Source organism: Rhea americana, unplaced genomic scaffold (genome assembly GCF_003343005.1).
Source record: "Rhea americana isolate MKP2758 unplaced genomic scaffold, rheAme1 scaffold_112, whole genome shotgun sequence".
Lineage (NCBI taxonomy): Eukaryota > Metazoa > Chordata > Aves > Rheiformes > Rheidae > Rhea > Rhea americana.
In genome coordinates, this window is record NW_028185173.1 from 2255301 (window position 1) to 2279115 (window position 23815).

At 36.9% G+C, this 23815-nt stretch overlaps 1 protein-coding gene across 3 annotated transcripts in view; it reads left to right on the plus strand.

Annotated features, from left to right (window-relative positions):
• Positions 1 to 23: 23 nt before the first annotated feature.
• ETV1 (ETS variant transcription factor 1) overlaps positions 24 to 23815 on the plus strand; it is a 67196-nt gene continuing 43404 nt past the window's right edge. Inside the window, exons 1-5 of one of the 3 annotated variants that reach the window (XM_085316387.1) lie at positions 24 to 207; positions 754 to 887; positions 1687 to 1774; positions 3538 to 3585; positions 13538 to 13591. In XM_085316387.1, coding sequence (XP_085172513.1) covers positions 843 to 887; positions 1687 to 1774; positions 3538 to 3585; positions 13538 to 13591 — 235 coding nt within the window. In that variant the 5' untranslated portion in view covers positions 24 to 207; positions 754 to 842. The other 2 variants (XM_085316395.1, XM_085316405.1) reach the window with 2 other exon arrangements.

Consider the following 23815-nt stretch of genomic DNA (forward strand, 5'->3'; position numbering starts at 1 on the left):
CGGCGGGGGGCGCGGGGAGCCAATGGGCGGCGGGGATCCGCCGGCGCGGCTCGGGGGCCCCTGGAGGAGGAGGAGAGGAAAAACCACCGGATTGAGCTCTGTCAGTGGCGCTCGCTGCTTCCAAGGGGGAAGTGCTGGGGGATAATTAATGTTTTTATTAAATTTGGAGGGAATTTTTTGCAGCCGATCGCCTCGCGTGGCCTTCAGGTGGGTCCTCGCTGCAACTTTGTCCGCCGCTCCGGATGATTGCGTGGTCGCGGGTTGCAAAAAAACGAGCCTTTGGGAGAAGGTAGCTCCGCGCGTGTGTGGTGTGTGTGCGCGCTGGTGTGTGTGCGGGTGTGCGCTGGTGTGTGTGTGCGTGTGCGCGCTGGTGTGTGTGCGTGTGCGTGTGTCCCCGGCCGGCTCGGCGCTGGCTCTCTCCCGCCCGCTCCCGTTAGGTGCAAGGCGAGCCCTGGTGTTCGCCATTACGAGTTCAGCACACGTTTGCGAATCAGTGCTGCCACTTGCACGGATCGCCCGGGGGATACGGCAGGAGTGTAAATAAAACCCTGCCTCTCGCTTTGCTTTCTGCTGCTGCTTCGAAGTGCTTTTGCTCCGTGTTTCTCTGGCAGAAGCTTGTAACCCAGGTGAAGGCAGAGAAGGGAGGGTTGTTTTTATGAATGGGACTCTTTGAGGTTAATTAGCTATGCAAATTCAAGCAGTTCATTCATGATTTTTTTTTTAATCTAAAAGCCATCTTGTATTCCCCTCTAGGCTGATTGGAGTCCAGATCCTGAGGAAATCTCCAGATCAAATGCCCAGTAAATAAAACACTGAGCTAAGACTTGTGGAAGAGCTGCAGAATGGATGGATTTTATGACCAGCAAGTGCCTTACATGGTCACCAATGTGAGTGATCAGTTCAAAGTTGGTGTTTATAAACTTGACTCCGACTTCTTTCTCTGGGGGAGTTTTGCAGGCAGAGTGTCTGCTTTGTTACTGCTATAAGGGCAACTCTTCATCTAGGAGCTTTGCCTGCAAGATTATCTTATCTTCTTAGTTATTTCAATAAAGCATCATGTTCTTTTTAAAGACAGTTTTGGGCTGATTAAAAAATCGTGCACACGATTAGTGGAAGAGAAGGGCAAGACCAGCAACTGCATTCAAAGTTTCTGGCTGCGTTTGCCTGCAACACTCTGAAGAATGAAGTTGAGGCAAACGTTAACATCTTTTTCTTTTTTCTTCCCTCCACCCCCTTTTTGCTTTCAGGATTTTGCAGTCAATTTTACAAGTAACACTGGGAAACAAAGCAGTCTATTATTATCCCCTCATATTTGGGTTCTCCTGCATAGCTTATGCAGAGGGGATTTATATGCTATTGTGTAGGTTTGTGTACTTTAGATGCTAAAAATAAATGGTTGGTATTGTGTTGCTGCTTGAGCACATCACATACGTATCTGTACAAATAGATGTCTACATAGACCGATAGAAATGTGTTGCATTTGGATACAGGAATCTTTCAGAGAATGTTAGGTGCTCAGCAAGATCTTTTACTAGAAACTATATGTAGTGATTAAGAATAGAGGCTGTAAGATGATCATTTCCCCGATGGAAAATGTAAAGAATTTGTGCAGGCTTTGAGTATTCTTGTTTAAAAAAAAGAAAAAAAACTCAGATTTCTAAAGTAACTGATCTTTCCTGTTTATAGAATCCGCGTGGGAGAAACTGTAATGAGAGACCGACAAATGTCAGGAAAAGAAAATTCATTAACAGAGACCTGGCTCATGATTCAGAAGGTGAGGGCTTGTTTCTTCCCCTCCCCCAGCCCCCCTCCCCCTCCTTTTTTTTTNTTTTTTTTTTTTTTTTAACTTACTAATGCAGAGAGGCTTTTTGAGAGATCTTTATTTATTTATTTTGGAGATATTTTTATCTAAATCAATTAGAATAAACAAGACAAGAAAATTGCATTTACAGTTGCAAAACAAACTGGCAAAGGCTAAAGTTGATATTTCTTCCTTGAATTATCCTSTTGCATTTTAGGTATTGCTGCTCATGTGGCACATAGGTGTCATGCACTGAGGCAAAGATTTGCAGTATCTGAGTGCACCTGGCTTTCTCACCTTCAGGCCTTATAAGATTCATGGTTTTCCCCATTCCTTCAGTCTTTTAATACTCTTCACTGGTATAAATTCACTGGTGATAGCAGAGGTGAGAGTGCTAGTGTGGCAACTCTTACTTTTTCCCTATAGCCTTATAGCAGAAGTAGTAGTCAGGCTCCAGGGTTCTGGCAGCCTGTTTCTGTTGCTGTAACATTGGTAGGGTTAAAAGTCCTGGGAAATGCAGTTACAAGTGTCTAGAATGGAAGAAGTTTAGAAGGGCCAAAGGTTTGTAACTTGGTCCCATCAATAGCTACTTACATGATTCAGGCCGGTAAACTATAGTGTAGCAATAACTGCAGCAGTTCTTTAGGTTACAGCGTCAGAATATGCTTACTTTYCTATATGTCTTAAGGATTTATAGGGTCCTTAACTTACCCACTCTGAGGCTTTGATATGCTTTCCAAAATCCCTACAAATTTGTTTGGAAAAGTTTATTCTAATATAGACTGAAAAGAAAGCAACTTTCTGATTTTCAGTTAAATGATTTTTCAGCATCGGTAGGAGGTATAAATCCAACAGATAAATGAAGAATCTCGATCATTTAACTATATGTAAATAAGTTATCTTTTCAGCATCCGTAAAAAAGGAACTCTCTCTCAAAATATAGTAAATTAAAAATAAACCATTCTTCTGTTCAAACATCCTACTTAGTCTTAGTTGTCCGTAAACAAAATTTTCATAACTGAGTTTTAGAGCTTTGCAAATGAGCTAAACTCTGCTCTGCTTTACACCCATTATGTGCAATTGATTTCAGTGAGTTGCAGAAACACTGCTGTGAAATTCAGTCCATGGAGAAAGYGGTTTCACTTTAAAGAATTACAGTGAGCACAGTATAGAGAAATTAGTGTGATTCGCTTGTAGTACACAGTAAAACATAAGGGGAAGTACATACGATGTGCTATTTCTATTTGCTACTGCAGCACCTGCGGTATTTGCTCCAAAATTTTAATACGATAGTTAGGACCTTACTAATAAAGGATATTCAGTCTTTGCTCAGGCAGAGCTCCCACTGAAGACTGAGAGAGTTTTGTCTGTGCAGATATTACAGGAGGAGGCCTGTATTATATAAGGAGAAATAGCTCACCTGTATGAGAGAGATTATAACTTTATAACTTTTAACTTCTCTGTGTGTTGCTGAATAAGCATTTTATACTATAGAGCTTGGTTAAGATTCTAGTTATTTCAAGAGTTCATTAAATTACACACTTTTTTTGTATTAACTGAAGTAAAAAAAATCATTAACTGCAATCTTAAGGTATCTAGTTTTGTCTATATATTTGACTGCCCAAAAACATTTCACAGACGTTGTTCTTCAGGAAAAATACATTTTTGAGCATATTTTAATCTTACAGAGAGATTAAAGGTGGGAGTCTTTTATCTATGTCTTCATCTYTTTGCAGAACTCTTTCAAGATCTGAGCCAATTACAGGAGACATGGCTTGCAGAAGGTAAGGGGGAAAAAAACTGCTTGTAAAAAAAGAGGAAAAACAACTCTGAAGGGGGGGGGGAAAGTCCTGAACTTGCTGTCTTAATGTTCAGCCCAATTAATTGAGCTCTAAAAGAGCCACCTCATGTGTCATGCATACATTAGAGCCTCTGATGAGTTTGTCTTTGGGGACTCTGGGGCTGCTCTACCCAGTGTCATCACAAATTACCAGGAGAAATTGCTTCCAGCTCACAATCACATCTGCTTTTGGCAAGAACTAATGCACCAAGACTTCAAGTTCTAAGCCTCTGTTCAGATTTTAATTGCAATTGATCAGGTTTATATTATTGTACCTCGAGAGACTACATACAGCCAGAACTGGGCTTGCTGTTTCCTTTAGAGCAGCACATATAATTATTTGGTGTTCTGGTGGAGTACTTTTCTGATGGCAGAAATTAGTTTCTCTGGGTTCATCGGGACGGGATGCTTCAAGATTTAAGTGCGAGTGTCTTCTTTCCACCTTGTTCACAACACAGAACATTAGGTGTGTATGGAATCCTTAAAAAGTACTATTTGTTTTTTTCAGAATTCTTTTAATATTTTGCATGTTATTCTTTTCTTTGTATTTGTTGTTGTAAGATTGTGTATTGGGTTATTAGAAAACTGACATTGGTCTTTTTAAGCCTGCTTTTTATTTTTCTTTTATTTTTCTTTTAAGTATTTCAGCTAACCTTTCAGAGCACATTTTACCGAGGATTTAACAACAATAGTGTAGAAATCTGAATTTAGAGTAGCTATTGAGAGATTAATTTATCAATAGCAAAAAGATGAGCTGCTGCTACAGGAGAACTTTAAGAAAATGCAAAGGAGTTTTCTGCTTGTGGAAGTGTTTGTTCACTTCAGCATTATTTTCTGTTTTTCTCTCCCCCCCCCCCAACTTGATATTGATAATGTTGTTTATTTTGAGCATAAAGATTCTTATGCCTTGTCTGACCTTAATATAGTTCAGGTTGAAATTTTAATGTAAACTTCTGCATCTGGAGTAAACATGATTTAGATTCAAGTTAACATAATTTCTGCAGACTTGATCTGACTTAAATGAATGTGGATATTAACATGTTTTAATTTTTATCATGTACTGGACTATACAGTTGTTTATAGAATAGATGTTCTGCTCCTTTGGGAAGGAGAGACATTGGGATGAACTACTTGCTGCTGCTTTTTATAGAAAGAAGGAAATTTTGCTGGTGACTGCTTGGCTACATACTGTTTTTTTTTTTTTTTTTTTATAGTTTTATATGTAGTTAGTCAAGTCCTTAACCTATAAATAAGTCATGGGGTTTTGTTAATTTTGCTGACATTGTTGTTCTCTTAGCATTATTTTTAGCATGTAGCAATTCTGTATATAATCAAAAAGTCTTCCTTTAAATTATGGAACAGAGGTTATATTTTTTTGTGAATTAATATGATTCTTTTCTAATCACTGAAACAGGATGTCCTGCAACAAGATTTTTTTTTTTTTTTTTAATAATATAATGATTGAATACAATTGTAACTATTTCCCTATGGCAGTTTTACCAAGTACCTCTTACTTTGTCTTGTCTCACTCATTCTGGCAAATCAGAAGGATGTTAGAATACTATTTAATGTATGTTATTTTTTGATGGAGGGGAAAACTTTTAGTTTGGTTGTTCACTGGAATGGACATTTTTGTTTCTGAAAATGATTAAATTTCTTTGAATATTAGAAAAGTACTGGCAGATTCAGAACGTATGTGCACATAATGTAAGTTTAAAAAATATGGAATTTAAAACTGATTTAATCATTTCTATAGGTACATAAGTTACTGCAGTGGCAATTTTTATTCTAGAGAGAGAGCCACTGTGATTATTTCAGGCTAGAAAGAAATTTTTGAAAGCTTTTTTTTTTTTTTTTTTTTTTTTTTTTTTTTTTTAGCTGAGCCTACTTCACTTGATAAATTTAGATAGGATTTGAGAAAGAAAGGTGTCTAATCCTGTATCAGCTAGGTGGAGGAACTTTTGTAAAATGCAGATAGCATCATCTGGTAAGTATTTAAGAATGGGGGGGGACTGTCTTTTTTGCATGACAGAGGATAATAAAGCTGCAGAATTTTATGATTATAAATTTCCAGAGCATATTAAAACAAAATAGTTCAGAGTTTGTTTCCAATGTTCTAGAAATATTTAAAAATCTGTATGCTTCAGACCATGCCATGGTTTTAACTCTTTTGTAAAACACAAACTTTATACAGCGTTTCTAAAGGCTAACCTAAAACTGAAATAAAAAGTCAAGATGAGAAAATCAAATGTCACTCTACTAACTTGAACCCTCCTTTACAATTAAAGCAAAAAAGCCCACCTTTCAATAGTTAACTGTATGGTTAACTAGCCTATAACTGATGTTATAGGGTATTGTAGCTTTGTTCAAATGTCTACATGGGTGAGCTTAGCCAGGAAACAGATTTTGAAATCAGACTTGTTTACCCAGTGCTAGATGTGTCCATTTATGTTCTTCTGGACCTTCATAGGCTAGAAGTCTGCCAATTTGGCAGCATCAGTAATGTTTACATATTTCTTTTCATAATGCTCTGGAGCCAGGGAAATGACCATGAAATTTTAAAACATCTTGACCCTTTTTAAGAAAAGCAGTGGCAGCTGACCAGGTTTCTCCCACGAGTTCAGATCCCTACTGGGGAGTAACCAGGTCAAAAATCTACTTATTAGTTGGGAGAAGAAAGTGAGTTGTATTTTTATTACACACAAAGAATGCTTGCAGATTTCTTTTTTGTTTTGCTCTTGTTTTGTTTTTCCTGAAGGTATCTTTACTACATCACATATTTTAGCCTGCAGACTTTTTATAGTTCGTGTCACCTGTTTTCTGTGAAAAGTTGGTCGTGAACAAGTAAACAAAAAAGAAATGTATTCTTTTCTTACTGAAAACGGTGGAAGGCTCACATGCATTCAGGAATTAGTCCAAAATGTAAACAATTCAGTAACCTCTTTAATATTTTATTACTCCATAGTTAAGAAGCTGAATACTACTTGCAGAAAACTTCCAAGTGCATTCTACTAGTTGCATACTAGATTTTTATGGAAATGAGTTTTAGTTTTTACCTTGTGTAGTGTTAAAAGTATAAGAAAGAATCTAAATTATTTTGATGTAAAACTTGCTCTAAATTAGGTTTGTTAGTGTAAACTGTTACTCAGCACAGAGGGTAGATTGTAACTGTTTCCTGTAATTGAAAGTGGGAAGCCTTTAGTAAATTGTTGCAACCTTCAAACTTGAAAGGAAATAGTTAAAATTACCTATTGCTAACCAGGACAAATATTATTCAGATATTATATTTCATTTTATATTTAAATAATCTGATTGCAACATTTTGTCATAATAATATTATAAAATGACTTTATTGATTCTATATATTTGGAATTGGATTGTTTTTGGCAGATAGCAATTATTCAGTGACTYGAAAAGATTGGTTCAAATATTAGTCTAATGTTATCTCATCATGGTAGCTGTTACTTCTTATTCTGGAAGAAAACGAAGACAAAAATTCTTAGTGAGCGAAAGTCGTCTGTGCATGGTGGAAGCATTTGGGGTTAGGAGAATAACAGATTAAGAGAATAAATCAGATTGTTTATTAAAATATCTTTCTGATACTAATTCCTCCTGTATCTTGTTAAAGATGTGTAAAGGTCATCAAAGCAAAGATAAATAACGAGTTTATGCACAAGATCTGCTTCTTAGAGCAATAGATAGTTCCCTTCTTGGATGGCAGTAAATTTGCAAGTAAAATGTTATATTCTTTGGATGAGAAAATACAAAATACTCAAGTGAATAGTAACTGGTTTGAAGTAGTAGCTAAAAGTAACAGGTTCATACCTCTACCTCTACTTAGCTAGACTAAGTGGTTAGCTAGACTAAGTGGCTTCTTAGGTAAGTTACCAAGTATTAGCTTTTTCATATTGGTATCTGGAAATAAGCAATTTATCCCAAATAATCACTACTAGGGATAAACTTTAGGAAGTAAGTTKTTGCCTCTAATCTCATATCATGAAGCATACCATTGTGGTGATGTCTGATCCAGTGTGGCCATCTGCTTTATTCCATGARTAAGGATGTATGAAAATGAGCAGTTTATAGTTTCCAAAGGAAATTTTTTTTAAATAAAAGAAAGTATTGGATCTTTAAATATTAGTGTAGTTAGGGTGGCTTTGTTTAAATCAGTGAAGTGGAGCAGCTTATACTGGGTAACAAGCTTTGTTCTGCCAGAAAGTTGTGAAATTTACTTAGCGTAAGGTTAATGCTATGTAGCCCCTATTCAAGAACTACCAATGAATCTGCATTTTTCTAGGAGCAAAAATAGTCAAGAAAAGACAACTTAATATCTTCACGGCTGAGATCTGTCTGATGGGCCATACTCTAAAAAGCAGCAAAAAGGTTTTTAAATTTGAGATATATAATACAACAAATAGCTTCTTTTTCGGATTCTAGTCATTTGACAGATTTGGCTTCCCAGTCCTCGAAACACTTGATCTTCAGTATCTGCGCATTAAAGAGCGGAGACAAGTTATCTTAGGCAAAATGATGGGGGGGTGTTTAAAAAAATAAAAAAAATTCAAAACAAATAAATAAAACCACCAGAAATCTACAAAGCCTGAAAACTTGTACAGTAGTAAACTTTTTAATTTTTTTCATTTTTTCTCTTTTTCTTTCTTTCTTTTTTTTTTAAACTGGAAAAGTAAATGCCTTTTATTCAAAATAATAATTTTATTCAAAAGCATAGTGGGATATATGAACCATGAGGGATATAGCTGCATGTGAAATTTGAGTGTTCCTTTAAAACCGACTTTTTTTCTCATTTTTAGTCTAGCACCAAATGAGGAGCAGATTCTGCAAATGCATCTTCATATTCCTAGGGCTTATTCACATAAGGAAGAATTTTGAGATCTGGAGCTAGTTTTGAGCTGTATTTAAGTTTATTAGTCAGAGCATCTCACTTTATGTAAAAAGGATTTGGAGTTGTTTTGACAGCAGATTCTGTGCTTATGGGAAATATTTTTTTTCCCCCTCTTGAAATTTGTAACTCTGTTGCCTTCTGAATGCTCCTTTGTTAGAAACAGTTGTTCCTCTTAAAAAAAAAAAAAAAAAAAAATTACGTGAATACTTAAATTTTATACAATCTTTCAGAGATACAGGACTGATGATGAACCCAGCAAAACTTAGTAGTCTCATTTCTTTTGTGACCTACAGTCTTATTTTAGACCAGGCCAAAAATACTACTGTTCATATATAATTTCCTGTCAATTTCAATAGAATAAATCTTTGATATTTTAAAAGAAATTGCTCTTAGCTCTGAGTGAAGCTTGAGGTCAAGGAACGCAGTACCATAAGAAATGTTGAGATACCGAAAATAAAGTCCTGAAGTGAGGCAAGGAGGTTTGCAGCTTGTTTTTGCCAGAAAGTTTCCGTTTTTTTGACAGGAACACCTTTCCTCGGAGTCCWGCAGAGCTTTTGGAAGCACTCTGTGACGAGGAGAAGGAAGAGTTAAATTTAAGCCCCTTTCAGTTTGCTTAACTTTTCATTTATTAAATACGTTCCTCAGCAGGTCTGTGCTACATCTTGAGACAAAGCAGTGAAATCAGTGTGTTTATGCCTAAAGTTCAAGTTTACTTTGCTGTAGCTTTCTGGAAGGGTGTGACATGAAAAGCTTGTGGTTGGGGCCACATGGTTCATGCTGGACTGTGTTTTTGTGAATGGAGGCAGAACTCCAGTTCTGACTGCTTGTCTTGAGGAATTGCTTAGGAGATCAGCTGTCTCATTCACTGGCAGAAAGAATGACTCATACATCTTCTGCCTTGTTTGGCTCCAGGTCATTGTTACAGTGGATAGAGCTGGTTTTAATTAAATATTAACTCCTTTTGTCCTGGATGCTTGTTAATGGTGACTTGTTATTTTTGTTTACTTGCAATGAAAGCAAGGTAAGGGGCCTTAGTTCTAAACTTTTTTTTTTTTTTTTTTTGGCTTTTCTGAATTGCTTTCCGTTCGGAAAATATGCTGTTAAGTTCAGCTTTTTAGAGGCTTTTTAAAGCCTCTGAAAACTACAGACAGGTATGGAGTATTTTTCTGCTTTAAAATTTTGATTTTTGGCAAATTGATTTTAACTGAGTAGGTTGTGAAGCTGCAAAATCTAAACTGATACATCCTCAAGATCATAATTAATATGTCTGTACACTTCCCAAATCCTCCTGAGATGTTATTGGTAGAATCAGGAGAAAAAGAAAACTTTTGTTAGTAATCAAGACTGAGCTGGATAGCTTAGGATGCAGATGTTGTCCACTTCAGGAGTCTGAGATTTGATGACTATGAATGCAGAATGAGCTATATAGCTGCTTCTGCTATTAGCAGTAAAAGCCACATGCTTAATATCCTTGAAAACCTTTTATTAGTCTTTTGGTATATACTTTCTCAACCCCCCATAATTAAGTAGCTCAGGGAAATACTCTCGTTTAGTTAGATGATCATTTCAGATATTTTTTCCAATATACTTCTGAATGGTAAAGTTTTGGTGATATATGCATTATGTCTGTGCTGAGTGTGTTAACAGAAGACCAGTGAAGATTTTATGGCAGCCTTGCTGAATTGCAGTATCTGTGACTTAAAGGAAAAAGGAAATGAATGATATGCATATATAAATGTGCAGACAGTTGCGACAGTCCAAGTTATTTGCCTTTCAGAAATGTGAGTTAAATTGTCTTTATTTATCTGTCTGCTGGTTTAATTTGCTGTAAAGACTGCCTCTAATTATCCAAACTCAGGGTACAAAAGCCCTCTTCCCTTTGAGCGATGGGGTGATCTACCCGAACCATTTGCCTTATCACAGCAAGATGCTGGTGGAAGAAGTCCGTGTATTGAGCGGATCGTTGCTACAATATGACCATGTGTGAGTTGCAATTCTGTTAGTTTGAAMATAATACCAGATTAAATGAAGGAATATACTAACAGTTTTGAGTTCTCATCTCGAACTGTTAAAGCAGTCCTGTTAATTTCTCTGTATAGGTTTGTGGGCTTATTTCAAAGGTACTGGTGCTTTTAAAATAGGTTTAAGTAGGAGACATATGCTCCCAGGTTTAGCATTTTGGGTGTATTCTTTGCTTTGTTTTGCTTATATTTGGCACTTCTTAATTTGCTATATTCCTTTTGCTATGGAGGCTTTTAAGATTATGTCAATATTGTATTTAAAATATATTTTGACAACATTGATCTACACCTGTTTTCTAGAGTACTGATAAAGAGATGCACCTTGATCGTTATTGACTATGTCTGTATAATTTTATGCATCCCCAAAATTTGTGTGTGTGTGTGTATATATACACACACATATATATGTGTGTGTGTGTGTGTGTGTATATATATATATACATATACATATATATATAATGCCTCGCCAAGTCGGTACTAATTCCAGTGGCTCCAAAGGAACATATTGCTTTTGCGTGAATATTCAACTGGATGTATTCAATTTTTTTCTCATTCTTTGACTGCGAAAACAGTCTGAGACAGGGAAAAACAAAGGCCTTCCTTTTGCTGATACATACATAAATCCACATAACAGTTTTGTTCGGGGGCAGATAAACTGATAAAACTGGAATAAAGCAGTGGTGAAGCAGTCCAGCACTCTGAGTATGCTCTAGAAAGTTGCACAAAAGTGCTGTCCCAATTCTGCAATCACTAAATGTAACCTCCTGGTTTCAACAGGAGGGTTTTTTGTTTTGTTTTTGAATTTTTCAWATGTCCTGGTTTCAATAAGATTTGGAAAATCCTTGAAAATGATAGCTAGCTTAAGGAAAACATGTAGGATGTGCCTTTTGTAATCAAGAAATTACTTGGTAGAATTCCTTCAACTCTTTGTGTACTCAAACTTTTGGAAAACAATTGGAAATGTAAGAAATACTTTGGAATTGCCTTTTTATTAGGAGACCTTGCTTTCATAATGGGTTTCTTCTGTGACAGTCAAATATTTTGCCTTTTTGTAAGGAAAATGCTTAACATTTGCCTGTAGTGAATTGCATGAAAGGTCAGAAACTTGAAGTGTTGTTATTTGGGCACCTATTGCCGCTAAGTTCATTTCTGTTAAAAGTTCTATGGTTTCTCTGGAGGAAAAGGGAAATTTAATAAATGAAAAATACTAGAAATATTTGGGAAATATTTGGTTTGGTAAAATGTGTTTTGYGCTGTTTTAGACTTTGAGGCGCTAACATGTCCTCAGATATACCTACCCTTTTAAGTAGAAATATATTTATTTAATGAACCACATCTGTGTATTTTTTCCGAGTAATGTTAATTACTTGTCATATACTTACTTACCTTATTTACCCATTTGTTAAAATCTTAGTTTGGAGATTTCCAAAGGTCATTTGTGTTTAAAGGGTATTTGTTGTAATTAAGACATTAGGGTTTTAAAATTTGTTTTAAAACCAAGAACAGATGACTTTTCAGTGTGATGAACCTGATTCTGAACTCCTTACCCAGGAAAAAACTTCCAGTTAAGTCATTAGAAATATTTCCTGAGTAAGGAGTGAAGATATGGTCCATGAAGAATACTGTAGTGCACATTCAAAATAATTGTGAGTAATTATAATTAAATATGCATTCTTCATTGAAACCAGTAGAAGTTGCACATGTGTAAAGGTGAACATACATTTAGTGCTCCCTAATCTGGGAAGTGTTCTGAAGGCTTTTAAAGTTATATTTTATCATTTCACGTATTTAATGGATTGATAGCTGCTCTTTCCATAAATGATTGTGTAACCTCTTGAATCTTGTTGGGTAACCAGATCGTGGCAGATGTTAACTTTTAATTAAGAATATATGAATTATTTGCTTGTCTTTAGACAAGAGCTGTGTAAATTAAGATATTTTCAAACAGTGTTATGTAGCTTTGCTGTGATGATTCTGGTTAGCATACATTGATGAAAAAGATGATAAAAGTTCAGTTAAGGTAAGCTGAATCTCTTAGGCTATATCAAGAATCAGTTGTCCTCTGAGGATGCTGTTTCTTAGCATAATGTTCTGCACTTATTCATCTCTATTCGCCTGTACTACATCCACCTGTGGTATGTGTTCAGTGGTGTTTCAGCTTAAATGCTTTAAATGAGCCATCGACATGGTATTAGAGATGGCTGATGTCCCAGGTATACAAAGAAAAGGAACTACGGTCTGACAGAACCAAACTCTGGATCAGCAGCCCTTGAAACAGTCCCGTTTTGTAGTGCGGGTTTGAAATGAAACTTTCCTAAGAGCAGAAATGGTCTTACACAAGGTACATGGATGTTAATAACGATTCTTGCTTTGTCATTTTTTGGATGTGTCTGAAATGTCACCATTGAAACAGGAATTCTGTGATCTGGCGAAACAGTTCTTTTTGCGTAAATAAAGTAATAACAACAACAAAAAAAAAAAGAGAAGCCGTAGTGTGTTGGCTGACTGCCACAAAAAATTGTAATCGTTTGTAAGTATGCCGAAGATGCGGTAGTTTGGGGTTAAAGATGCCAAAGTGTTAAACACCAGGATGTGTGGTTTTTACGCAGCTGTTCACTCCCTGGGAGCGTTGTGCAAATGCCCGCCGTCGGCGGGGCCGGCGCGGGCCCTGGCGCCGGGAAGGAGCGGGGGCCCCGGAGCTGCCCGCGCCGGGGTCAGAGCCGTGCCGTGCGCCCGCGCTCGCCCCGCGCCACGGAGCCTCGCCCCGGCGCGGGTCTGATACCGAAGCGACCCTCCTGCCCCATTCCCGTACCCCGCTATGAGAACAAAATCCTGGTTTTAGTCTTGGCTGTGCTTCAAATTAAGCACGCAGAGTCTTTGTTTATGCTTTAATGGCTTCTTTTAATTCTTTCCTCGTTTTTGTTTTTTTGTTTGTTTTTTTGTTTTTTGTTTTTTTGTTTTCCTTTCTTCAGCTCAGGTACCTGACAATGACGAGCAGTTTGTGCCAGACTATCAGGCTGAAAGTTGTAAGTATAGTATGAATCATCACTTTCCTAAAAAATAATAATAATAATAATAGTATCTATCTATATACTTGTGTTTGGGTCTTCCTGTGTGCTACTTGTTGCTGTCACCCGCGGCCACGTGGCGGTTCCTCTCGCCGGTCGGTGACAGCATAGCTAAAGCGCGGAGCGTCCTGGAGCGCGGCCAGCGCGGGTGGCGTTGGCGGAAGGTAGCTCAGCTCACCTGTGGCGGCGGGGGGCCCTCTCCCCGCCTGCCCCGGCCCGGGGAAGCGGCCAGCGCTCCGTGGAGGGGCCGGCACCTTCCCTGCCCGTAGAGCCGGGGCGGGGGGGACGCGGAGGTCGGCCCCGCGCGGAGGCGGGTACCGCGCGGCACAGGGGCACCAGGCTCTGGAGCCCACGTTAGGCTCCTCGGTAGGCTTTGTAAAGGGTTTTCTCCGCTTAATTAATTCAATGAAGCCACTGCTGGAGCATTTTGGGTCATTTTAGCAAATGTTATCTTGTTTTGCAAATACTTCTCAAGCAAAATTTCCTTCTGAATTAATGGGGAAAAAGCAGGAATTATGTTAAGCTGGGTGCTTTGTGGTGTTTTGTTTGCTACTCTGCTTAACACATGCCAAAACTTTTTTTTTTTTTTTTTTTTTTTTTTTTTTTTTAACCCGTACCCCTGAAATCTTGCCCTTAGCTGCTAAAATGCTACTGTTGTGTTAAGCACTGGCTCCCCTTTGATGTACCTGCTGGTCTGTGGTTTTGAGTTGTTGCAAAGACATATTAAAGAAATGGGATTATGAACATTATATGACAAAGTCAAACGTCTTGCAGCTCCCTCATATCTTTCTTCCTCACGACAAATCTGTCCAACATCAGAGGTSTCTTCGAAACAGTGCCTGCTGATTGCAGTAGAGAGTAAGGTAGCTTTTCCATTTTGCAAAGTAACTTAAATTATAAATCTTATCAGAGTGAATTACTGCAGCTCACTAAATCGGGTACCTGTTAAATACAGCGTTCAAGCGTTGAAATGTTGAGATTAAAATTAGAGAAATTAGAAAAAATTGCATTAAAATAGCTTTTAAACCCATAAAACAAATTGAGTTGTTTAGTTTTTACATACTTTTTTTTCCTAGCTTTGGAAAATAGTTTTTTCCAGTTATTTAGAAACTGTTTTAAGAAGAACTTGTTGAGACAACCATTTAGGAAAAACAAATGTGTTTGTTTTTTTTTTCTTCTTCTTCTCTGGTTACTAATAGCATACCTGCACAGAAACAGTTTATTTTTGATTATTCTCTACTAGTTCCTGTACACGTACTAATGAACAGTTACAGAATTATGGTCATTTTTAAAGTTGCTCTTTGTAAGAATTTTTTTTCACCTCTGGGTTCACAGACAATTCCTTGTATTATAATGGGYAAGCCAACATGGTTCTATAAATCGAAAATTAAATCTCTTATTCTATGTATGAAGCTGTGTCCAAATATAGTCATGTATGCATACATCCTTTGTGTAAGAGTACAAAGTTCAGTTAGGGCTTCTATTAACCCACAATTATCGTTACACAACAAGTCAATGATTCTTGGAAAATAATTTGTGAACTGTGAATGAAAAGCCCCATTGAAGCTTGTCACTGCGTTTAGTGATAAAGAAATTCTCCTAATATGGCTATTTTATTAATGCTGTTGCATTTCAAAGTGCCTTAGCCACAGCTTACACAGTATTATCAAAGGAACATTTATTTCTTCATTTCAGTTGCTTTCTTTATCTTAAGTAAAGGTCAGGAGAGCTTCCTGGAGAGTTACTCTGGCAAAGGTTACGGAGTTTCAGATATATACTTGGATATAATGTATGTAGCTGTGGGCTCTACGAAACAGGAACGGAGAGCAACATAACCAAAGCCACAGGGAAATTACTGTTGCAGAAGTGCCACAAYTGTGACTGTTTTCTCTAGGATCCAGACCTGCCTTCAAACTGTATTATAATTACTCACTATATATAATATTTAAGTCCATATATAGTGCTCACCTTGTTACTTGGCAGCAGTCTAGCGGAGTTTTTTTGTGTGTGTTTGTTTGGGTTTTTTCCTGCTTTTTTTTTTTTTCCTTCCGTTTTTTGTGTGTGTTTTGTTTTACATGGGAGAGGATAGGCCAGCCTTCAATGCAAAGGTTCAGTGCGTAATACTTGTATAGGAGTTGGAAGAGCTAGCTGGTGCAGGGCAGAAGTGTAAACGAGTGAAAGAGGTCACTGTCTAGCCCACAAGCAGCCACACTGGGGTCCCTCTGCATTTTTGGTGCACTTTATTTCTCTAACCTTGTTTAAATCTCCCGAACGAAGCTTGTTTATGTAGCCCTRTAAGGATAGAGGTGTGTGCRTGTGTGTGCATGTAATTCACAGAATACRTAAAGAAATGTAGTTACAGCCACAGTCCAGGTGCAAAAATCAGTGAAGTTTTATTTTTAGCTTTGTTCCTTCAAAAATAGTCTTTAAAAGATTAGGTAGACATGGAAAGAAGTTGTAAGAAGTACTGCTACCAGTAGCAGTGCTGGAAAGCTATGGTTAAAACCTTCTCACCCAGAAATCGGCAGATTAGTCATCTCCTGAAGCAAAGGTGTGAAAAAGAGTGGAGGAACTGGTATTTCTAAGAACGTTCCATGTCCTAGCAGTGAGCAGGATTAAATGTCCCTTGCAGTGCGGTGAGTTCTGCCTTTCTTTTCTATAATAATGATTTCAACTAGTGAAACAGCGCTGGTATTAGTAACTAAGGGAAACATTTAGTTTAGATTAGATATAGAGTCCACTTTATCCACTTAGGGATTTGACTTCAAAGCTAGCTTGAGACCATGAAAATTTCAATTATGAGTGTGCTATTAAACTTCAATCAGTTTTAAAAAAGCAAACAGTATACGTATATATTTTTAGGTAGGTGTGGGCTCTAGAGACTGTGGGTGAGATCAACAGCTAGCATAACTTTATGTAATATTATTGACGTTACTAGATTTACGCATACTTCTACTAGCTAAAAATCCAGCTTGCCAAGCTTTGCCTTARTGTTTTAAAATTCAGTGTACCTGTTAAAAGTTGAATTTATTTTCTTCTTCCATTGTGCTCTCTGAGAAGAGCTCCTTCCTCCCCACCCTCTTCCCCTAGTAATCTTTCAAATGTGTGCACTTCCCAAACCTTTCTCTTCTATCACAGTGTCTAAAGGCACATCTTGTTTTACCTTTTGATTGTGCAGTTTTTAACCTTGAATACCTATCACAAAGAACCATTTGGTGCTCAGTCAGCTGAATGAAGCATAGGTAAGAACTAGCCTGTTCTGATGAAATTTGGCAAACAAGTCACAATTTGTTTGTGATAACCTTCTGCTTTATGCAACAATTGAACATTTTTGAGTTGTAAGGGAGAAAAATGTACGTCAGAAAATTTTTCATCTTGTAATTACACAGGAAAAAAAATAGGACAACTGCATATTAAGTGATGTAATTTTCTTACCCTTTCCTTTCATCTCCATTCTCACAGGAGATGATAATTCCACAAAGAGAGGGAGGAATCACTTTTGCAGGCATTTACATGGAAGTTCTGTGTTGGAAGTTTTTTTTTTTTTTTTTTTTTCCCATTCTGAATCTACTTCTATACTTCATATAGCAGCAGACTTCTAGTAGTTTTCTAGGAGTCTTTCAGTAACAATGAGAAAAGTTGCGTAAGACAAAAGCACTAGTGTGTGTGTGTGTGTGTACATATATATATAAAGACCTACTTAAGCTGTTTTGGTGTCCATATGAAGACTCTATTTACTTGTGAAGAAGTATAACTTGTGTTAACTGCCTCAGATAAGGTTCCCTATTGTTTCAGGTCCATTTTCGTATACTAAGGAGGAGCCAGATCCTGAACTGGTTGTAATCAGTGGCAAAGCTTTCAGATACTGTAGAACAGCAACGACTTTTCCAATCTAGGAGTACAAATGAATTAATTGTTCAGTTTGCATGAAGTTAATAGCATTTGAAGTGAAGATTGCTTGCTCCCGTTGTTTGGATGGTTTCTGTGACAGACACAAGAGGAAGTAGGTAGGATTTGCTGATGTCTAAATGATGTAGTTGGCAGAGAAAACTCAGTATTGTCAACAGCACACCGATTTGTAATTTGACCTTGGTACAATTGGTTATAAACAGGGATTACCCTGCACCAAACCAGGATGCCTGGTCTGTAATGGCGTAATTGTGTTTTGGAGTTTATTTAATGATTTGTATTAATATCCGTCTGTGCTTCTAGTTTTTTTCCCTAAAATATAGGTTATGCATTTAAGATTCATGATAAACTCTAGCTTTTTGCTTTTTCTTTTATTATTGAATTTCTGCTAATGATGATTTGTGTTGTGCTTTGCTCTCTTGATCAGTCTCCTTCCTTTTCTTTCATTTTGTTCCTGTATTGTTTCCCTGACCATCATAGCCTTAACTTAACACTGCCAAGGGGTAAATGTTAATGTTAGACCACAGCTGCTGACAGTAAATTTGGAAGGGCTGGCTGTAAAATCCCCACTCCTCCATGTCTGATTAAATTTTAACATAACAAAAAATACTTTTTTAGTAATGATTTTGTCGCTCATCCTTCAAGACCTTTATTTTTTCTCTTACCTCTTTTTCGTGTTTTCTTTCTCCTTCCTCCAGTTTAGCAAACAAGTTCTTTCAATGTAGATGCCAGGAGCCTTAAATTATTCAGGGATGTGCTTTTTAGATGCTTTGGCTTGCAATCTTTAAAAGCCTGTTAAAGAGAGATTCTTTACATAGGCTTCAGGTAGCTGTATTCTTCTGTCATTTTAAATAATGACTTGGTATATTCCAAATGCAGCTTAAATGAGGAAAAGCTTTAATATTTATTTATGTGTTTGCAGCATACAAARTCATAGTTAGGCTTTTTTGCACTATCAAATGAAAAGTGCTCTGGATTTGTTTTATTTTCTTTGTGTGAGTTAAATTTCAAAATTGAATTTCACAACTACAGGAGCACTTTCTATTTGCTTTAGCATAGGAAAAACTGTTGAATAATTGCTAAAGTTTAATTTTACTTATTTTGACATATTTTGTTGTATTTTGTTAGAAATGCATTGTTCTGGCATTCTCCAATTACTTAATTTCCAGTGGGCCTATGGAAGTCAGAGGGAGATCTATTAACTTATTTGTTTATGATGCAGAATAGTTTTAATTTTGCAGGCTGTAARAGTGATCTGTTAGTGGACTGAAAAAATGACAATTTTTTAACATAGTGATTCAGTACATGGGCAGCTGGTAGTCATCTTGCTAGTGCACAGTGTCCTGGAAAGTGCAGTTGGTAGCATGTGGCAAGCTGCAGGCTAATACCAGTGTGCCTTTAAATTTCTTTTAAATAGTTTTTTAAGAGTCTTTGTGATTAGAATTACCTTTTTTTTTTTATGTGCCATCCTGCAAGTGTGATACTACAGGAGACAGTGCAACAAATACTCTGCAAGGTGGTGCTGGTTGTTCTTAGCGCCGAATCTCAGAACGCTCTCCCTGTTAGTRCTTTCTGCTGCAGCTGTGCTTTGCTTCTTGCTGCTTCTCTTTAAAGTACTTCCTTACATAGGTCAGACTTTGTCAAATGGAGTTTATTTTATTTATTTATTTTAGCACATGCCCAACTATGAGTGATTCTTTTTAAAGGGCTGTGAAAGTCAGAGCTCCACAGTTTATTCCAACCTTTAGCTTTGCACGACCTTGGGCATGTTGCTTAACATCTTTGTTTCCCAGTTTGAAGTAAATACAGAAATGCATGTATCACTCTGCTGTGAGGTATACAGCTTTCTTAATGATCACTTATCTAGCGATCTCAAAGCATTTTATAGAGAGAGTCCAATGCAATTGCTGTTGTAAGAGCTGGAGAGGTCAGACTGAGGAGTCTGTGCTGACCAGCTTATCTCCCTCCCCTCATAGTTGCCTTAGCCTCGCTTCTTTCTTTGTGTCCCTGAGTGAGTTGTTTTCTTGTTTAAAACAGGACCGAAACTATTCTTGACTGTTAACTTTTTTTTTTTTTTTTTTTTTTTTAAATTCTCTTTCAAAAGAAGTTAGGGATTGGTATCTTCCAGAGAACTTTGTGGGCTCATTTTGTGGTTCACTGCTAGGCATTAGCCTGTGCTAATAAGGATTTTTTTTTTTTTCCCTCCTTCCTCTAGAGGAATTTTGAGCTATTTAAACATACCATAGTCCTGGCCTTTTCCATAATTACAAGATTTAATTTTTGAAAAAGTTTACCAGTAGGCAGATCATAGACCATAATGCCTTTAAYTTGGGATCTTAACAGTATTTAAGAGAGTTTGTGGATTTGCTCTGATTTTAATAGGCAGATTCTGTTAATTTTCTTTTCTGTTTGCATTTTCATACTGAATTCCCAGCTCTGAAGGATCAGAAGACTTTATGTTCTCCTGAATGGTAGTAGTAGCGCTGACTATAAATTGCATAAACACTGATGGTGGCAATAGCACTATGAAACAAATGTCAAGATCCCATTGAGCTGCTTAGCTTTTGCTGTCTAAAACTTAAAGTTGGAGCTGTTGCTTTCAGAGTGGCTTGCATGCTGTGATGCGAATTTTATTGCTGACAAAAGTTACCTGTGGGCATCCTAGGAGAGAGGGAGTCTTATGTGGATGTGCTTTAACTGCACAGGACCTAGATATGAACCTGACTGACTCTCTTTGGAGTATGGAGGAATCTAAGCAACTGGACAGCACTTTTTTTTTTTTTTTTTTTTTGTTCTCCCTCCCCCCCCTCCATCTGCTCCCTTGCCCTCCCTGTAGGCCAAGCTAAGTTTTCTTTCCTCAAAGCCCTATCCTCATTTGCTGTTTTATTGCAGATTAAAGGCTTGGGTTGCATGTGGAGGTTATCAGCTAATGAATAAACTTCAGTCATCCTGTCCTGTGATAAATCTGTCTTGTAGATCAAAGATGAAGCATGTAGACCTTTTTGCTTTCAAATGGTAATTTCTTAAGGCTGTCAGATCACTTCCTGAGCTCTGTTTACATAAAAACAAAAACATTCAACATTTTATTTAAAATGTTGAATTTTCAGTATGGAAAAAAMCCTTTTATTTCCTTTCTGAGGAAAGTTTCCCTTACTTCTGGCCTAAGAACTCTGGAAGATCCCATCTGTGGAAATACAGGCGAGCCTCACGGCATCACTTGTAGTCACAGCAGTATTTTCCTGACGCTACAGTTATTTCTGGCTTAAAATGGACAGCAGTTCCGTTAATTTCATCATCAGGAGTATAATTTTTTTTCTTTCTTTTTTGGGGATCTGTTCAGTTACAGTTGTGTTAAAGTATGCAGAAATTTTTCTACTCTGTTTTCATACAGAAATCAAAACCAAGCAAGGCAGGCTGAAGAGTTTCTGTAAACCTATTCACATGAGCAGTTATTCTCCTTAAAATACTTTCTTTGGACAATGTGTTTTGTATTCCAGGAGCAGCCTAAATAATGATTTCAAAATCCATAAGCTCTGGGATACTGTAAAGTAAGCAGTAGTTTGGAAGTTGAGTCCACTTCTGTTTATTGCATGAGTTTCTCTAAGTAAAATGTATTTACAATTTGTAGCATTTTTTTTCTTCTGCTTGCTGTCTCAGCACCTGAAGACAGAAGTGCCTCTCGCATAGACCACAGTGAAGTTTTAAAGGGGTATAGCAGGAAAAAAGGGAGGACAGACAGTCCTCGAAACATCAGTTAAGGACTGGAGAGTCCATGATTCATTCACGTCATGTAAGACCAATGTTGCTAGCCTCTGTAAACACGCAGGGAAAAGCACCCCTTGTTTCAGGTTTAGTGTCCCTTCATTTTGGTGGTCCTGTGCATTTCAGTCCTGGGAAGTAGTTATGGTGGAGCCTTTTATAAGCTCGTAAAGATGTATAAATGTTAATAGTTGTTAGACTAGTTACTCAATGTATCAAGTAGGAAAGCTACACTTTTTTCAATTTTAGAGGTCATCAATATTTTATTCTAGAAATAATCTAAGCCTACCTACTCCAAACTCATAAATGAAAAACTGGTTTCTTTTTTAAGGCGTATGCTGCAATCTTTTGCCTGAGATGGATTCTTCTCTTTTCTTTTTTCTTATTGAAGCTCCTACTTGATCTGCTTGTCCTTGATACATTACTCTTATCCATTTTTGGATTATAGGTTGACCTTGATTTGAGGTGAAGAGAGAAGTGAATTATGTTCGTAAAGGATATCTTTATTCTTATGTATCTGTTCTTTAAGCTGAGGATTATGCATGTTAGAAAAGAGTGAATCATTAGCAACTTTATTTCTGGTTGTCTTTTTTTTTCTGTGTCTGTTTATGGACTTACTCAGCAAATGTGGTTGCCAGTAAGTTAATGTAGTGAAATATTTTTTAGCAATGACATTTATTGCCAAGTCCTGCAGTCACTGAAAAGCRGGTTACTCACTGGCCAGGTTATTATCTTTAAATTTAACTTTATATTCTGGGTCATAATCAAGGACATTGGAAAATTTATAAGTGCAAAACAATTGTCAGTCTTACAAATTTGATCCTTCTTGTTCAAATGTTGCTTCTTTTCTGTTCCTAACAAAAAAAAATCTAAAAAAAAAAAATTAACAGTTTTATATTCTTTTTAGCTTTTCTTATGCCTTCATGCTGAAACAGAGTGCAGTGTTTCCTTTTTAAGCCACCTCTAGAGGAAACTTCACGTAGCTAAGCACAAACACAAATGGAGACAATAGAAACTTCGGAAAAGTACCAATATTTGGTAAAGACCAAAACTATCAAATGTTTGGATCTAGGACTTGGAAGGTAGATTTATAGCTAGATTTATACAAATATGTATAGATACACAGTGTCTACTCTGTGTGTGTATATATGCATATAGTATATGTATAGAGACACATATTTTTGCTCATTGTGTAATTTTTACACTCACTGATTGCATGCATGTGTAAAATAACCAAAAAAATAAATGGCTTCAGAAAAAATGTTCATTTAGTGGCTCTATATATTCCGATCCAAGCCTGATGTACAGTAAGGACACTATGAGTGACAGCAGAAGCTTTAAATAACTTTGCTGAGAATCAGAGCCTAGTGGTCAGAATTCCACCGACTTCAAAAAAAGCTCTTTACTAAGAGTCTTTGAATATCAAGCTACTTATTTCAGTCCTGACTGCAGTTTCCCAGATGTAACCACTTTGACAATAGCCTCTTTGTTTCCCTGTTGAATCAGTGATAAAACTTCTGAGCTGAATTTTAGTGTTGACTCATTTGAACGGCCTGCACCTTTCCCACTGGTAACTGCAGCTTTTGCAGTAGTTTCTGTAATTTAGTAGTAAACTAAAGATTTAGATTTGATCCTCGCTTTAATGAAGTAGAAACTACATCTGGGTGGTGATGCCTTATTGTTGAGTGTTCTTGAAAATTTGGGTATGAAGGAAACATAGGTATTTAGATTTGTGACCATTTAATTCTTCCAGCACAGTAAACAAAAATCCCATTAGATACCTTGAGTGAGTGTATCTAATGGATGAATGAATGAATACATATTTTTTTTTTTTTACTGTTAAAGGCAGCATCAAATTAAAAATCATTTTCTGAAAATATAATTTTTGTTCCCTTTAATGCCTCTCTATCATTAAGAGTTGCTAAAATAAAAACAAATTGTAAATAATCTTTTAAATTAGTTAGTTAATGTATGCTTGAGAGAGCACTCTTGTAATCCATTTTATTATCTATTGGCTTGTCTAGCACTTGGTTTGACATATTCTCGAGTAAATAGCTGATAGACGGGCATGATTATCCTTCAGGATAAAATTCTGTTATGTTCTGTTATTATGAGGATATTCCTATTTTGCAGGGAAGTAAACTGACACGGTGGTTATGGATATCTGAAGATAGGCTCCTAGGACAGAGATACTTCAAACTAGAAGCAACTTTTTGAAACCAAAAGTTGTTTGGGTTATAAATGACAAATGGCAGAACCACAGATTAAATCCCTTCCCTCCCCCCCCCCACTTTCTGTCTAGCTGCAAGGACGAGATCAGCTGCCCTCTTCTGTATTGCTGGCTATTAGCTCCTTGTATATATGAATATACGAGAAAAGAGAAAACCCATATTTTTTAACTAGATGGATGTAACTTGAAAGTTTCCTATAAATGGGGAAACTAGAGTCAGAATTAATTCCTGCTAAAATCTGTGGGTGTTTCTTTTTTTTTTTTTTTTTTTTTTTTTTTTTTTT